The sequence below is a fragment of the Petaurus breviceps genome, unplaced genomic scaffold (assembly GCF_028583685.1).
Source record: "Petaurus breviceps papuanus isolate PSGF00001 unplaced genomic scaffold, PetGlider_PUasm1.0 90784, whole genome shotgun sequence".
In the NCBI taxonomy this organism is placed as follows: domain Eukaryota; kingdom Metazoa; phylum Chordata; class Mammalia; order Diprotodontia; family Petauridae; genus Petaurus; species Petaurus breviceps.
The window spans coordinates 5346503-5364791 of NW_027187345.1; the positions used below are offsets into that span (position 1 = coordinate 5346503).

General features: G+C 35.4%; 1 protein-coding gene across 1 annotated transcript in view; it reads right to left on the reverse strand.

Annotated features, from left to right (window-relative positions):
• Positions 1–11747: 11747 nt before the first annotated feature.
• The window catches only part of LOC138147346 (VIP peptides-like), a 114105-nt gene continuing 107563 nt past the window's right edge, over positions 11748–18289 (reverse strand). The window contains exons 3-6 of the mRNA XM_069069747.1: positions 15544–15684; positions 13609–13704; positions 12920–12978; positions 11748–11947 (exon numbers count right to left, since the gene is read on the reverse strand). Coding sequence (XP_068925848.1) covers positions 12957–12978; positions 13609–13704; positions 15544–15684 — 259 coding nt within the window. The 3' untranslated portion in view covers positions 11748–11947; positions 12920–12956. The remainder of the gene's footprint in view (positions 11948–12919; positions 12979–13608; positions 13705–15543; positions 15685–18289) is intronic.

Below are 18289 nucleotides of genomic sequence, written 5' to 3' on the forward strand. Positions count from 1 at the left end.
TTCCCCAGTCACGTGTAAAAGCAATTTTTAACATTCTTTTTTAAAACTTTGTGTTCCAAATTTCCTCCCTTGCTCCCCCCCACATTAAGAAGACAAGCAATTTGATATAAGTTATACATACGTAGTCACACAAAACATATCCACAATAGTCATGTTGTGAAAGAAAAAGACAAAAAAACCCCTTTAAAATAAAGTTAAAAAAAGTATGCTTCAGTCTGTATTCAGACACCATCAGTTCTTCCTCTGGGCATGGATAACATTTTTCATCATAAGTCCTTCAGAGTTGTCTTGGATCATTGTATTGATGAGAATAGCTAAGTCATTAACTTTTCATCATCTTACAATATTGCTGTTACTTTGTACACAGTACTTTTCACTTTGCATCAACCATGCAAGTTTTTCCAAGTTTTTCTAAGAGCATTGTGCTCATCATTTCTTTTTTTATCTTTATTTGAGACTTAAATACTAAAAGTTAAATACATAATAAGAAAAGAAAAAGGAACACATTATAAACTTAAATATTAAAACAAATATATGGGGTGGCTAGGTGGAGCATTGGATAGAGAACTGGCCCTGGAGTCAGGAGGACCTGAGTTCAAATCCGACCTCAGACACTTAACACACAAAAACTAGCCATGTGACCTTGGGCAAGTCACTTAACCCCAATTGCCCTCCCAAAAAAAACAAATATTAAATAAGGGGAGAAAAAAATCATGTGCACAGCAGAATGTAAGCAGTGATTCAAAATATATAGCAATAAATTTTCATTTCAAGAAAGTCTATATATTAAATACTAATGTATTGTGTTGAGAACTGTCCTTCTTTTCTTCCTTGTAGGTTTTCTTTTGTTCTCTGCTGTACACATTTTACTTTGTTCTCCCCCACTTCTTTTCCCCTCTCTCCCCCAGGCAACAATTAAGCATGGCTCCCTCTGTCTCTCTCTCTCTCTCTCTCTTTATATATATATATTCTCTCTCTATATGTAGACACACATACATATAGATAGATATAGATATACACATATACATATACATACATACACTTACATACATGAATACAGACATACATATATACACATAAACTTTCCCTAACAGATTCTACTCTTAATCTCATTCCTTATCCCTCCTGACTCCTCTACTTCTGCCTTCTATTACTTGCTCTCCTATTACTTATCCTACCATCCTCCAATGATCCCTCTATTATGCTCCCATTCCCACAAATCTAAACACCCTTTTATATGCCCTCTTGACCTACTCCCTCACCCCCCCCCCAAGATCCTTCTCCTAATGTTCCCATGGATCTCTTCCTTGTCCTTTTCCCATTAATCTAAACACCCTTCTACATACCCCTTTAACCTATTCCTTCATCCTCCTCTAAAGATTCCTCCCTTTTACTCTCCCCTCTCCTTATCCTTTAGCATTTTATCTTTCTAAATTTAGAAGACTTTCATACTCTTTTAGATGTATATGTTTTGTTCCCTCTTGAACCCATTCCTGATGAAAGTAGGTTTCCAGAACTAACAGCCCTCCTCCCCCATCTAATTCCTCTGTGTTGGTTCTTCCTCTTGCACCTCATTTGTATAAAATAATTACTCTTTTTAACTGTTCCCAAATGGCTTTACTTTTTGGAGTCATATCATGCTCAGGTCTGTCTCAATCTTTCAAACTACCCAATTACTAATAACACTCTTAGACATACATTTTACATACATAAAAGGGAAATAGTCTGTTCTTATTGAGTCCCTTTCAAATGGTCTTTGGTATATACCTTGTTCCTATTGACTCTTGAATGTCAAATCTTCTATTAAGTTCAGGGTGTGTTTTTTTTTAAACAAAGTCCTGAAAGTTTACAATTCATTAACTATTCTTTTTATTCAGAATTATGCTTTGCTTTGCTGAGCATGATACTTTTGGGCAGAAGCCCAGTACTTTTGCCCTTTGATATGTAGTATTCGAAGACCTGTGGTCCTTTAGTGTCACCACTGTTAGATCTTATGTGATTCTAATTGTGGCACTGTCATATTTAAAATATTTTTCTTGTTGCTCATAGCATTTTATCCTTGAGGTGGGAGTTTCAGAATTTGACTATAATATCCACAGGAGTTTTCCTCATAAGATCTCTTTAAGGTGGTGATCTGTAGATTTTTTTCTATTTCTCTTTTCCTTTCTTGTTCTAATGCTTCAGGACAGTTTTCTTTAATTATTTCTTATAATATTGTATCAAGATTCTTTTTTTTTAATCATAGCTTTCAGGTAGTCTGATTATTCTTATGTTTTCTCTCCTTGATCTGTTCTCCAGATCAGTTGTTGTTTTCTTATGATATGTTTCACATTCTCTTCTATTTTTTCATTCTTTATATTTTGTTTTATTATTTCTTTATCTCTTATAACTTCACTTGCTTCCAGTTGCCCAATTTTTATTTTCAAGGAGTCATTTTCTTCTTCAGGATTCTGAATCTCCTTTTCTAATTGGTTGACTTTTTCATAATCTTCTTCTTCTTCTTCCTTCTTTTTCTTGTTTTTTTTTCCCCCTCAATCTCTCTCATTTGATTTCTAAAGTCTTTTTTAAGTTCTTCTAAGAATTATTTTTGGGCAGATAACCATTTGACATTATTTTTCAGGGTAGAAGAAGGTTTATTTGCTTCACTATCCTCCCCTGAAGATAAACCCTGTTCTTCTCCATTCCCATAGTAACTCTCTATGGTTAGATTCTTTCTCCTTTGCCTATGCATTTTTTTAATAGTTTACTTTTTGTAATCATCTCTAGACCTGGGTTATGAGGGATGTTGCCTCTGGCCTCAGATCCTCCTTCAGATATGCCCTCTGATCTTGAATCCAAACCAGGATCTCTAGCCTCCTGTAAGTACCCACAATGAGTGGTGTACCCATACCACTGCTTCTGCACTCACTGGGTATGTCCTGGTTTCTTCTCAGACAAACTGCTTCTTCACACAACAACTGGGTCTGACATTCCTTGACAGCAGCAGAGGTTCCCTTGATCTTTCATGGTTCAGATGCCCAACTCACCTTACTGTCCTGGGGGTAAAAGTTCCTGTGACTGGGGTCTAGGCAGCCTCCTAACACAGCTAACCCCAGGGCTTGCCTTATTGCTTAAGCAGCCCCTAGCCTGGAGGTTTTTAATCTTCACAGAGAGCAAACCTCATCCTGGGATTTTTCTTTAGATATTTTACTATTGTCCCATGAGTCCCTCTGTCCTGCCCCTTCTTTTATTTATTTTTACTACTCTTTGTTTGCCCTGAGGTGCTATTTTATCTTTTTTGTTGAGAAAAATCATGAGAGCCTGGAATTTTCTGACCTATCTCACCATCTTCCCAGAATCTTCTGATCCATCATTTTTTATAGTACATCATAATCACAAACCATAACTTATTCATTCATTCTTCAATTGATGGTCACAACCTCAATTTTTAATTCTTTGCTCCTAGAAAAGAGCTGCTATAACAATTTTTGTACATATAGGTTTTTTGTATCCTTTGGAATACAGACCCAGTAGTCTTCTGTAGGTTTGCTAGGTCAAAGGGTATACATGGTTTTATAGCCCTTTTGGCATAATCCCAATTGCTTTACAGAATGGTTTTATCAGTTCACAGCCCCACCAACAGTGCATTAATGTCTAATTTTTCCTGCATCACCTCCAGCATTGGTCATTTTCCTTTTCTGTTCTATTAGCCAATCTAATAAGGATGAGGTAGTACCTCAGAATTGTTTTAATTTGAGTTTCTTCAATTAATAGTGAGAGTATTTCTTTATATGCTTTTAGATAACTTTGCTTACTTCATCTGAAAACTGATTGTATCTTTTGATCATTTATCAGTTGGGGAATGGCTTTTATTTTTCTAAAATTGACTCAGTTCTCTATATGTTTGAGAAATGAGACCCTTATCAGAGAAACTTGCTTTAAAATTTCTTTCACAGTCACTATTGCTAACTCTATTTCCCTCCATCCTATCCCACCCCATTTATTCTATTCTCTCTCTCCTTTCACCTTATCCTTCCTCAAAAGTGTTTTGTTTCTGACTACTTCCTCTCCAAATATGCCCTTTCTATCACCTCCCCCCCCCCACACCTTATCTACTTCCCCACCCACTTTCCTGTAAGGTAAGATAGATATCTATACCCAATTGAGTGTGCATACTATTCCCTCTGAGAAAATTCTGATGAGAATAAGGTACATTCATTCCCTCTCACCTCCCTCTTCTTCCACTCTACTGTAAAAACTTTTTGTTATCTCTTTTACATGAGATAATTACCCCATTCTACCTTTCCCTTTTTCTTTCTTTCAGTATATTCCTCTCTCATCCCTTAATTTTATTTTTTAGATACCATCCCTTCAAATCCAACTCACACCTGTGCCCTCTGTCACTCCTTTGAACTAATCTAATAATGATAAAAGCCTTTATGTGTTACAAGTATCATCTTCTCATGTAGGAATATAAACAGTTTAACCTTATTAAGTCTCTTATGATTTCCCTTTCCTGTTTACCTTTTTATGCTTCTCTTGAGTCTTGTATTTGAAAGTCAAATTTTCTGTTCAGCTCTAGTCTTTTCATCAAGAATGCTTGAAAGTCCTCTATCTCATTGAATGTTCACCTTTTCTCCTGAAGGATCATACTCAGTTTTGCTGGGTAGGTGATTCTTAATTGTAGTCCTAGCTACTTTGCCCTTCAGAACATCATATTTGAAGGCTCCAATCCTTTAATGTAGAAGCTGTTAAATCTTGTGTTATCCTGGCTGTGGCTCTGCCATACTTGAATTATTTCTTTCTGACTGCTTGCAATATTTTATTTTTAACCTGGGAACTCTGGAATTTGGTTGTAGTATTTCTGGCAGTTTTCATTTTGGTATCTCTTTCCAGGAGATGATTGGAGGTTTCTTTCAATTTCTATTTTACCCTCTGGTTCTAGAATATCACGGTTGTTTTCCATGATAATTTCTTGAAAGATGATGTCTACACTCTTTTTTGTTTGATCATGGTTTTCAGGTAGTCAAGTAATTTCAAAAGTATCTCTCCTTGATCTATTTTCCAGGTCAGTTGTTTTTCCAATGCGGTATTTCATGTTATCTTCTATTTTTTTCATTCTTTTGGTTTTGTTTGATTGCTTCTTGATTTCTCATGAAGTTGTTAGCTTCTTTTTTCTCCATTCTAAATTTCTTAAAGTTAATTTACTTATTTTTAGTTTCAACTTTCACTTACATAAGTTTTAAATTTTTTCCTACTCCCTCCCCTTTAACCTCCCCCAAATGGCATGCAATCTTATATAGGCTCTATATACACACTCCTATTAAACATATTTTCACATTAGTTGTTTTGTATAGAAGAATGGGAGGACTATGAGAAAGAAAAAACAAAAGAAAACAAACAAACAAAAAAGACAATAGTTAGCTTCTCTCTGCATTCAGACTCTGTAGTTATTTCTCTGGATGTGAATGGCATTCTCCATCATGAGTCCTTTGGAATTATTTTAGGCCCTTGCATTACTCAGAAGGGCTAAGTCTATCAAAGTCAGTCAGTGCTTACGGTGGCTGTTACTGTGTACAATGTTCTCTTGGTTCTTCTCATTTCACTCAGCATCAGTTTATATAAGTCTTTCCAGGTTTGTCTGAAGTCCACCTATTCATCATTTCTTAGAGCACAATAGTATTTCATTACATTCATATACCACAACTTGTTCAGTCATTATTCAATTGATGAGCATCCACTAAATGTCCAATTCTTGGCAACCACAAAAAGAGCTGTTATAAATATTTTTGTACATGTGGGTCCTATTCCCATTTCTATGATCTCTTTGGGAAATAGCCCTATAAGTGGTATTGCTGGGTCAAAGGGTATGCACAATTTTATAGTCCTTTGGGCATAGTTCTGAATTGCTCTCCAAAATGGCTGGATCAGCTCACAACTCCACCAACAATAAATTAGTGTTCCAACTTTCCCACACTTTTTCCAACCTTTATTATTTTCCTGTTTTGTCATGTTAGCCAATCTGATGGGTGTGATGTGGTAGCTCAGAGTTGTTTTGACTTGCATCTTTCTAATTAATAGTGATTTAGAGCATTTTTTTTCATATGACTATAGATAGCTTTTATTTCTTTCTCTGAAAAATGCCTGTTCATATCCTGTGACCATTTATCAATTGGGGAATAAATTGTATTCTTATAAATTTGACTCAGTTCTCTATATGTTTTAGAAATGAGGCCTTTATCAGAGATACTGGTTGCAAAAATTATTATCATTTTTTTTATTTTTGGAGGGGGAAGGTAGGGAAATTGGGGTTAAGTGACTTGCCCAAGGTCACATGGCTAGTTTTTGTGTTAAGTGTCTAAGGCTGGATTTGAACTCAAGCGCCCCTGACTTCAGGGCTGGTGCTCTATTCACTGCACCACCTAGCTGCCTGGTTGTAAAAATTCTTTACCAATTTTCTGCTTCCCTCCTAATCTTGGTTGCATTGGCTTTGTTTGTGCAAAACCTTTTCAATTTAATGTAATCAAAATTTACATTAATATAAAATTTAGCATTTTATAATGTTCTCTATCTTGTGTTTGGTCATATATTTCTCTTACAGATAAACTATTTGCTCTCCTAATTTGCTCATAATATTAGCCTTTATATCCAAATTGTGTACCCATTTGGACTTTATTTTGGTATATGGTCTCAGACATTGGTCTATTTCCAGTTTTTGCCACACTATTTCCCAGTTTTCCCAACAGGTTTTTTTTGTCAAATAGTGTGTTCTTATCTCAGAAGTTGGGGTTTCTGGGTTTATGAAAGAGTAAATTATTATAGTCACAGACTATTGTTTCTTGTTTACATAACCTATTCCACTGTTCTACCTCTATTTCTTAGCCAGTACCAAGTAGATTTGATTGCTGCTTTATAATACAATTTAAGATCTGGTATGGCTAGGTCTCCTTCCCTAGCATTTCTTTCATTAATTCTCTTGATATTCTGAACCTTTTGTTCTTCCAAATAAATTTTCTTATTATATTTTCTAGTTCTACAAAATAATTTTTTTTTGCTGGTTTGATTGGTATGTGTAGCATCAATGGAATATTTACAGTTCCTATGATAACGATAAATCTACCAACCATAATTATAAATATTCCTACATGGTGCTTAATTCAAAATTTAACAAACTCTCCATATAAAAGACAGAAGCAAAACATTTATTCAGACACCAGAAAATCAAATCCCAATACAAGGAAACTGGATCCATCATAGCAACATAGAAGTTAATGGATTGCAATGCAGCAGAGAGCCACACCATACTTTAGCTTTCCCACAAACCAATACAAGACCAATATTTACTCACAAACCAGATAGAAGGTGGGAGATAGAGGATGGCCAGGCAAGGAGTCATATAGGCTCATGAGTAAATACTGCCTTACTGCATGTAGGGCAAGCTAGCTATCTATACCTGAGTATAACTAGTCCTCTAAACAATGTAAATCATATCTCGCCAAACCATATGTTCCTGGATACAGTGCTGGGATATCTTGCCTCACAGTCCAATACTCAATATTCAAGATCTTATGTGTCTGCTTTTTCTAATGTGCAGATTTGGGGTCATCATTCTGGCTAGAGGTGTATTTCCTCCCAATGGTCTATTATTCAAATTATGCAAAGCAGTGAACAAATTATCTTTTCTATGTTGATCAGAATTATTAGAACTTAACTTCCTTAACCTTTAAATAATCCATTCATTCTTTCAATTAACCCAGATGCTTGTGGATAATGTGGAATATGATATATCCATTCAATATTGTTTAATATACAATATCTCTTCATTTCATTACCTTTGAAATGTGACCCATTGTCACTTTGAATTTTCATTGGGGTTCCATCATATAGACAGGAGATTTTGAGTTTTACAGGTGTTTTTCTGGGTTGCATTCTTATAAGGACAAGTCACTAGTATACCTGAATAGGTGTCAAGACAAGTACATATAAATTTGCATCGTTTATCTTGTGGTAGGAGACCAATATAATCTATTTGCCAAATTTAGGCTGGGAGCTTTCCCCTTGCTATCTCCCCAGTTACCATCCAAGTAACAGTTCGTTCCTTTTCCAATTGACATATAAAACATTCCTCTATCTGTTTTAATAATGAATGAGAGATGCTAATACCTTGATCTTGTGTCCACCAGTGTGTGACCTGGGTCCTTAAATGTCTGGCTGTTTGATGGACCCATTTTGCTAGTACTGGATCATCAGTTGGTGTCAGAATTGGGATAATATGTCAAGTAGCAACTTTTGATAGTTGATCAGCATGTGCATTTTGATAGTTGATCAGTACTCACGTTCTGGCATGGTGAAGGTCATGTGAGCATCTACATGAAGAACTGACAAATTAGTCACCAAAGACATGTCCCATATATCTTCCCACAATTCTTTGCCCCAAATTTGTTTACCATGAATTTCCCAATTTTGATATTTCAAAATGGGTATCCTTGTAGCTAACCCATTAGCTACTGCCCATGAATCAGTAAATATGTGACACTGTTCTCTTTTTTCTGTCTGGATGGCTTGATGTACTGCCATAAGTTCAGCATGCTGACTACTTCCACCTATCCCAGTAATTTCCAAAGTCTGCCTAGTATATGCGTTATAGGCTACTGCTTTCCAGTGTCTTTTATGACCCAAATATTTTGCTGTTCCATCAGTAAACCATGCATGTTTCTTCTCTTATTCAATTAATCCACCATGTCCATTGTTCCATTTTACCAAGGATTGTACCAACTGTTGCTTTAGTTTAGGGAATGGATCATTTCCCTCAGTATCAATGTTTTCTATAGATTCATGTAGAACAGAAACTCCACTTTTGCCTTCTTTAGCTCTATTTTTAATATACCATTGCCATTTAATTATGCTAACTTCTTGTGCATGTCCACTTCTGTAAGAAGCTAGAGTACTCATTACTCATGTCATAATCAGGATTCCAGGCCTTAATATCATCACTTCATGGCCCAGAGTCAGATGTTCAGTCTCTACCAAAGCCGAATATGCAGCTAACAACTTCTTTCCAAAAGGTATATATTGAACTCCAGATGAAGGAAGTTTCCTAGACCAAAATCCTAAGGGTATATTTTGGTTTTGTTGTTTCTACCATAAACTCCAGTTTGCATAATCATCCTGTACAGTCACTTGTAATTACACAGGGTCATTTTTCATAGGCCATAAATCTAGGGTCAATTGTATAGCAGCCTTGGCTTTTTCAAAAGTTTTACTCTGCTCAAGTTCCCAATCAAATTCATATTTCTTCTGAGTAACTTTATATAAGGGTTTCAAAATCTGTCCCACATGTGGTATGTAAGGTCACCAATGTAGAAATAATTCTATAAACTTTTGGGACTCTTTCTTATTGGTGGGGATAGAAAAATCATAAATCTTTTGTTGGGTTTGTGGAAGAATCTCTTACAGTTCTCTATTCCATTGTGTATCCCAAAATTTTACATTTTGAGCTGGTGTTTGAATCTTTGCAGGGTTAATTTCCCACCCTTTGCTTTTCATATGCTCAATTAAAAGCATCAAACTTGCAATTTTTCCCTATAATATGTATATATATATATGAATATACATTATATATATGCATATATAATATCATCAATGTAGTAGATAAGCTGTACACCAGGTAGCTTTAATTCATCCAAATGTTTAGCCGCAATATTATGACAAACAGTGGGGCTATGCAGGTATCATTGTGGCAAGTGGGTGAAAGTATATTGTCTGCCCTGCCAAGTGAAAGCAAACTGGTCCCATTTTTTGGAGTCTATTGAGATGGAAAAGAAAGCATTGGCTAAATCAATAACTGCATACCAAGTCCCATCATATTTCTGGATCCTTTCTATTAAGGTGATAATATGTGGAACAGAAATGTCATCTCCTCCCAACCATCTATCTGTTCTGACTCCCATCTTCCTGTGGGCTCTGCTCTACCCTTCATCAAACTCCTCCCACCACAGGCTCCATGTGATTACATTTAGCCTATTAGGAGGTAGAGTATATTTTCAAATCAGGGAAGATCTTCAAATTCCCTTAGGCTTATTAAAGAGCAGGGAAGATCTTTGAAATTCCATTACCATTATAAAACTACAGAAATATAGGTGCCCATGCTCTTACATTTATACTATTGGATTAGCATCCTTATTAGTTTCAATGATTCAAGTCATTACCCTTTCTGGTTCATTTCTTCACATAGCTCCCAGATTATGTTCCTAAAGCACCAGTTTCCTTGCTCAAAAGGCCTCATATGGCTTTTTCATATCTTGTCAACGGACTAAAGTCCTAGCTTATTATTCAGGTATTTAGGTCCTCTACATTCATGTCCTCACCTCCCTACCTTTCCAGGTTCATCTTCCACTCATCTTCTAGATGGAAACATTCTATTTCTATCAAATTGATTATGCTTATGCAGCAAACGTGTTTCAAGTATCCCCTCTGATTTGTGTTATTTGTTATTCAGACTTTCCTCACTGCCACCTCCTCTCCACCTGTGAAGCTATCCTGACTACAATTTCAATGTCCAACTCAAATCTTAATTCTTCTGCAAAGTCTTCCTTGACCACTTAAGCCATAGTGATGTCTCCATCTTCATCAATAGGCCCTGGTAGGTCTTGGTAGCCTTATGGTTTCATCATTTTATTTACATATTTCTTAGATCCATGACTAGGATGTTACTTGAAGGTATGAATGGCATTTCATCCTTCTTTTTATATCCCTGGCATGCCTTGCACATAATTGATGCTCAATAGTAAATATTCATAGGTTCACCATAGTTAGATCCAATGTCCAACTCACCGTTGTTGGTGAAACTACCTATTCAGTGGTAGCATCCAATATCTGTGATTTAACCTCCACTTTTGAATCCATATTTATTGGTTATGGTGGCTACACTTGAATTAACTCAAAATGTAGACAAGTTTGAATTTGCTTTTTTCATGTAAATGTTGATCTATTAGTCATTATTTTTTAGTCAGTTCTCTAAGTACCTATATTTTTCTGAATGTGCTTTTCATAGATGGCAGTGGAACTGATTCCTTAGATCCTGGAGACTCACAGCTAACCCAATTCATACACATAAAAACGATTTTCAGTGAAAGTCAAATGTCTTTGTTGTCTACATTTCATTGGTTACATTTGTTTTGGAAAAAAAAAAATAGTTGTGTCCCTGGATCTACCTTCTCTATGAGACTACTAATGTCACTAGAGGCTTATAATGAGGGCCCCTGGATATATTTTGCTCCTGTAAAGCAACACAGCTATCCCAGCTATTCCAACATCATTGCACACCTCCTCAAACCTAGAATACAGTGAGCATTACATACCTCAGAGCTACTTCCGTGGAGCCAAACCCCTAAATCAGAAATGAATTTATTCCATTGCATATACATGCTTTGGAAATTGTAAAACCAAATGTGGGCAGTTTCTAATGATGCTCTAATGAAGGCTACTTTTTAGAGTTGGAATACTAAGAAACACTGAAAACATGAGGTTCCATGAACATGAGGGAATTATTAGTTTTCTTTTTGTATGGAATAATCTTACTTATACTCATGACTTATGGACCGTTTATAACTGGACATTCACAGCACAGTTTTTCATAATTTTTTTTCTCTTTCCATGCTTTTAAAAAGTTAGGGATCATGGAGTATTGAATATCAGTGTGCACTTCTTTTTTCAATGCATTTATTAAAAGAAAGGATACATAGCATAGGAAACCATTGGGTGTTCCTGATTTAAGACAAGATTTAGGTAAAGATCTCTAAAATGATATTTGCAGTGTAAACCCCACTTTTATTACATGAGAAGAAAGTAAATTACAATTTTTACTACAGTATATACTTGGATTGGTTTTGACATTGAAGAGGTTTCTTAGATTTATATAGAACTCAAAAAATAGCAATTTGTTCATTATAGATTTCTTTCAAAGATTCTGAAAAATAATAAAAAAACAATTATTTTAAGAACAAGCTTCATTTTATTTAAAACTTTAGTTTCATTTTTATAATAAACATCTTAAGGCTAATCAACACACTGTGGGCAATCATGACAGCTCAGAGAGGGGTCTACTTTTCAAAGTGTGTGACCCTTATACAAAGAAATGAAGTATTAGAGGCCTAGATTATGTTCCTAAATTAGAGCAGATATAGAATTAAATAATGGCCATTTCTATACAATGAAACATTAGCATTCTGTTTCAGAGAAAATTCATATGTATTAAGAAGATATCTAATCAGAGAGAAAGGGTAAGGATGAACATTAAATAAAGAACAAAGTCATGACTTGGTTCTGAAAAGGAAATTCAATTTCTGCTCCACATCTCAGCAAAAGAAAAAAAGGGGGGAAGGGGATAAATGACAAATAGGGCACCATTCAGAATATCAAACTGTTCACTCTTAATTCTTGATACAAGTGATGATAAGTCACAATGAGTTATTCCAAGCTGATTATTGGATTGAGTTCTATATCAATAGAAACCAGAATTGTATAACCTGAAGTGGTCCACCAATATGAAGTGTCTCACTCTTACGAGGTGATATTTCCCCCCAAAAAAGAGCATGTTCATGCAAAATGACTCTTGGATATAGAAGGGGGAAGAGGAATTTATATAGCTCCTGCTACATTCCAGGCACTGTGCTCAGTACTTTACATATTTATTCATTTGATCCTCACAACAACACTGGTAGGTCCATAATGTTATCCCCATTTTAGTCAAGGAAATTAAGGTCAACAAAAGTTAAGTGACTTGCTGAGGGTCACATAGCTAGTAAATGTCTGAGGTTGGATTTTAACTCAGGTTGTCTTGCCTAACCCAGCATTCTGTCAACTCTGCAACCTTGCTACAGACTTAGAGGGTGAGGCAATTGTCCCTAGAGCAGGATGATTAATGTTTAGTCAGACTTACCATTAGGAAGTAATGCATCAGCTCTGGTTCTAGAGCTTTACTTTGAGGATTTTTCTCCACTATGATAGATAAAGGAAAAATAAATTTAGAGATTCTAAAACAATCATAACTAATTGCTCTGAAGATTGGGGCCTCGTTTACCAACATTTGGGGAAGCTAGATGTGAGCAATACCCTGAGTATAGTTGGAGTGACCCCTAGAGGTGAGAGCAATGAGCCATCAAGAGAAGACTGTGTCCTTGGGGATAACTCACTACATTGGAATCAGTAGACATAGTACACAGTCTTGGCATTGGTACTTTCTCCATTTACACCAATATGTATATGTGTGTGTATGTATACACACACAGACATATTTCCTTTCCTTTTTCTTTGTTTCAAAAAGGTTTCTAAATATTTCTTCAATGCATCCTTTATCAGGTATGTTCTATAACTGTCATTGAAGATTGCATCAGTCTACTGCTTTTCTAGCATACAGGTCATGCTAATTTTCTTGTTTTGGAGGGAAAGGAAACACATGAGATTTAAAAGTTTTAGCAAATATGTCAACAAACCAATAATTTATGGGTGTGACTAGGTAAAAATATCATTAAAATAATATCCATTTGTTACACAAAATCAAATATCACTGTTAGTAAAAAATAAATTCATGACTAGTAGATTAAAATGCAGGTAGTAAAAATAGTTTACCTTTCTGGTTTTTTAATAAGCTCTTTAATTAAGTCTCTCATATGCTTGTCCTTCAAGACTTTCTTTAATTCACTTGTGAGTACCACATCAGCTTGTCTGCAATTTCAAAAATAGGGGAAAAGGTCATTTAAAGGTTAAATTATTCATTTTGCTTGAACATAATGGAAAATAAACATTGTCTTTCAATACCATGAAGAAAATTATTTGGAATACATTTTTAACAAATTATTTTAAGTTCTTTAAATGACAATTCTGATTTTAGTCTTATCACCTTCAATGCAAAATTATCTTTATCCAAATTTCATGATAACAACTCTTACTTTATAAAATTATAGCATGCAATTAAAGCTTTAAAATAATTTGGAAAATAGTATGAACCTAGCTATAATTAAAATTAGAATTTTGTGTTATGCTTTTTTTGGAAAGGGATTCATATCTGATTAAGCAGATTCTATAAGAATGCATTTATTGCCTTTATTTCTTATTCACTGACAGTTTAATTAATTACTTAATTGTATTAAAGTGAATGGAACAAAACACATTTGCAATTATAGAATTATGGAATGAAAATTGTTATTAAAGTCAAGTCCAGTCTAAGTAAAGAATCAGTGGCTCTCCCATTTTCAGCAAATTGCCCTCCAAATATAAATTTTGTAGTGATGGGGAACTCATTACTTTTCAAGATAGCAAGTTCAATTCTTAGTCTACCTTTAGTTTTTGAAAGTTCTTTGGATAGAGTTAAGATCTCTTGGCTACATGGAGAGCAACTCCATTGTAGCCTTTGAACATTTAATGTTCCTAGTGTATGGCTATAATGCCAATGTGATATTCACAGAGCCCACGGCAGTTATGAATTTGCTGGTGTAGGTGTGAATCACAAAATGTAACAGACTTTCCACGTGGATGACAGAACCAACACATTTATGCAAACACCAGAAAGCCAAATCCATCATAGCAACAAATAAGTTGGTGTTCATAACCAATGCAGCAAGCACTGCCTTCCCTCCATCAGGCCTTCAAAATAAAACAGGCCCACTTAAGCAAAAATGTCCATCTCTCACTCAGGCTAGCTGTTCTTCCTCCACGCTGCTTGCTCCCAGCTCTGTTCTGGCTCTCCCTTGCTCCTTCCATTCCACCCTTCCTGTTTCACCATTTCAGCAATTTCTTCCCCCTCATGGGTTCTATGTTATTAAATTTGGCCTATTTGTTATTATTATTCCTATTATAATGGCACAGATGAAGGCATTATCAGTATTGTGGAACAGAGTGCTATTGAAAGATCTGATAAACCTGACTCATTATAATGTATCTAGCAAACCCATAACTGCGGGGGATATAGAAATAATGTTAATGAGCTTTGGTGAACTAGATTGACCAACTTTATGGTACACATAGAACTACCATGTGGTATAGGAATGGCCTTCAGTAGTGCAGTACACAGCATCTTAATGTAATAATAAAGATAGTAATAATGATAATAGCAGTAGCTAGCATTTATATAGCATTTTGTGGTTTGCAAAGCAGTATAAAAATATGACCTCCTATTAGGCTCACAACCAACCTGGGAGTTAGGTGATGTAGTGGATAAAGTACTGAGCCTAGAATCAGGAGAACCTGAGTTCCATCCCAGCATCAGACACTTACTAGCTATTTGAGCCAGTGCTAATCACTTAACCTGTTTGTCTCAATTTCCTCAATTCTTAAATGGGAACCCTGGAGGAGACAATGGCAAACCACTAGTATCTTCCCCAAGAAAATCCCATAAAGATGGGACAGACATGACTAAACAACCTAACAACAACACAATTATATGTTTACAGAAAGAGTATGTTCTACCTAGGTTTACAAAGCTAGTGAGTATTGGAGCCCAGCTTTGATCTTTGGTCTTTATCTAACATCCTCAGATAACAAAATAATGAGCATAAATGAACTCACCTCCTAGAGGATTTGGGAGCATACAAAAAAGACAAGTCATTTTCAGGTAATAAACTTTCCAAATAATTTTCTACCTTCAATAAACCTAGATTTTGGTCAGATTCATTAGGGGCATCAAGCAGCATACCATTGCCCGGCTTGCTGGAAGAGAAAAAACTGTGAGTTTTACTATGGATTACCACATGACAAAGCATCTCTAGAAACATTAAAAACCATTCAAAACAAGACTCTTACAAATGTATCCTAAAAAATAATTCTCTATTAATAGTGAACTGATAATAAATGTAGATAATTCTCTGCTTTCCTATGATGTGCATGCATTTGCATGTGCATATATGCATGTGTGTGTATGTGTGTGTGTGTGTGTGTGTGTGTGTGTGTAATACAGACTATACAAATTGAAAAAATATCCAACAATGCCTGAGGGAACTATTCCTATCATGGTTTAAAATGAAAACAAACAGGGAGTCCAGAATTAGTATCACTGAGAGAGAGAGAGAAAGAGAGAGAGAGAGAGAGAGAGAGAGAGAGAGATGGGTAGGGAAGAGTGTGAAAAAATAATGAAATGTAAATGATGAGAATGTCTTGTTTTAGGCAGATTTGAGGGACAAGGATATGAAGTTCTGAGGAAGATAGTAAAATACAGGAAGAAAAAAGAGAAGATGGAAAGATATAGAAGGAATGAAAAGGTAGGAAGAATAAGTGTGTGGGAGGAATCTATGTTTGTTACCTTAGATGAGGAGGAACTCTTGTTATAGCTTTTTAAGGTTCATAAAGTACAACAGGCAGCACAATGGATAGAATGCTGGCTCTGGAGTCAGGAAGACTTGAGTTCAAATCCAGCCTCAGATATTTATTAGGTGTGTGACCCTCGGCAAGACACTTGACCTCTATTTGCCTCATATTCTTCAACTATAAAATGAGGGTAATAATAGTACTTACTTCACACCTGATCACTGTAAAGATCAAATGAGACAATGTTTGTAAAGTGCTGAGCACAGGGACTGGAATATAGTAAGTCCTATATAAATGCTTATTTCCCTTCCCCCATACACCTTTTCCCCATAACAACCCAGTGATGTGTGTAGTGTCAGTATTATTATTTTTTGTTTAAAAAATATTTATTTAGTTAGTTTTCACATTCACTTACATAAGATTTTGAGTTCCAAATTTTTATTCCTTCCTTTATCTTCCCCAAGATAGCATACAATTTGATGGGTGTGTGTGTACACACATTCATATTAAACCTATTTTCACATTAATCATGTTGTAAAGAAGAATTAGAAACAAATGGAGGAGCCACAAGACATAAGAAACAAACAAAAAAAGAGAGAGAGAGCAAATACTATGCTTCAAGCTGCATTCAGATTCCATGGTTCTTTTTCTGGGTGTGGCTAGCATTTTCTATCATGAGACTCTTGGAGTTAAAGAGGGAAGTCTATCAAAGTTAAGTCATTGCACAATATTGCTGTTATTGTGTAAAACTTTCTCCTGGTTCTGCTCACTTCACACAGCATCAGTTTATGTAAGTCTTTCCAGTTTTTCTGAAGTTCACCTTCTCATCATTGCTTATGGAAAAATATTATTCCGTTACATTCATATACCACAACTTGCTCAGCAATTCCCCAATTTATGGGCATCCCCTCAATTTCTAGTTCTTGGCCACCACAAAAAGAGCTGCTAAAAATATTTTTGTATATGTGAGTCCTTTTCCCATTTTTATGATCTCTTTGGTATATAGACCTAGAAGTGATATTGCTGGATCAAAGAGTATGCATGGTTTTATAGCACTTTGGGCATAGTTCCAAATTACTCTCCAGAATGGTTGGATCAATTCACAACTCCACCAACAATGCATTGGTGTTATAATTTTCTCTCATCTTCTCCAACATTTCTCATTTTCCTGTTTTGTCACATTAGCCAGTCTCATAAGTGTGATGTGGTTCAGTATTATTATCTTTATTTTACCAATAAGAAAAAAGACAGGCAAAAGTTAAATAACTTGTTCCTGATCATATAGCTAGAAGTTCATGTCAAAGCTGAAATATAAACCCAGGTCACCTGACGTCAAATACATCAGTCTTTCTACTTCACCCTGCTGCATCTTATCCTGCCTATGCACATGCCATTTGTGTGTGTGTGTGTGTGTAAGTGTATATACACACATGTGTACAGATATATAAATATATAGAAAAACATATGTACTACTGATGTATTTATATGCATAACAAATATATTGATTGGGTATATTTGCATTATGAATGTTATAAAAATAAGAGAAAGAGAAAGTTGATATATAAATTGTACTTACACTTTTTTCAGTTGTACATTCAGTTTTCTGGTGTCTGAATAAATGTTTTTTTGCTTCTGCATTATTTATGGGGAGTCTGTTATATTTTGTGATTAACCACTATACTGTTATGTTTATAGTGACCATTGGCACTGTGAATATTACATTGGCAGTATGCCTATTCAAAGCAAAGTGCCCAATGAAAATGTCAATCTTCCCAGAGTTTTTAAAATGTGCAATGATGCAGCATCCTACATGGGAATGTACCCCTCAGCAAGTAACATGGTTTAGTATTGCTACCTGGACCAAGAAGGTGGATGACCACTAAAAATTCTGTATCTTACATTATACTCTAGAATACTCTGTTGGTGCTGCCACTGTTCTGCCTCAGAACTGACTGCTTTCTGGGCAAATTTTGAGATATACAGGAGCCTGCTTTGATTGATTATCTTAGAG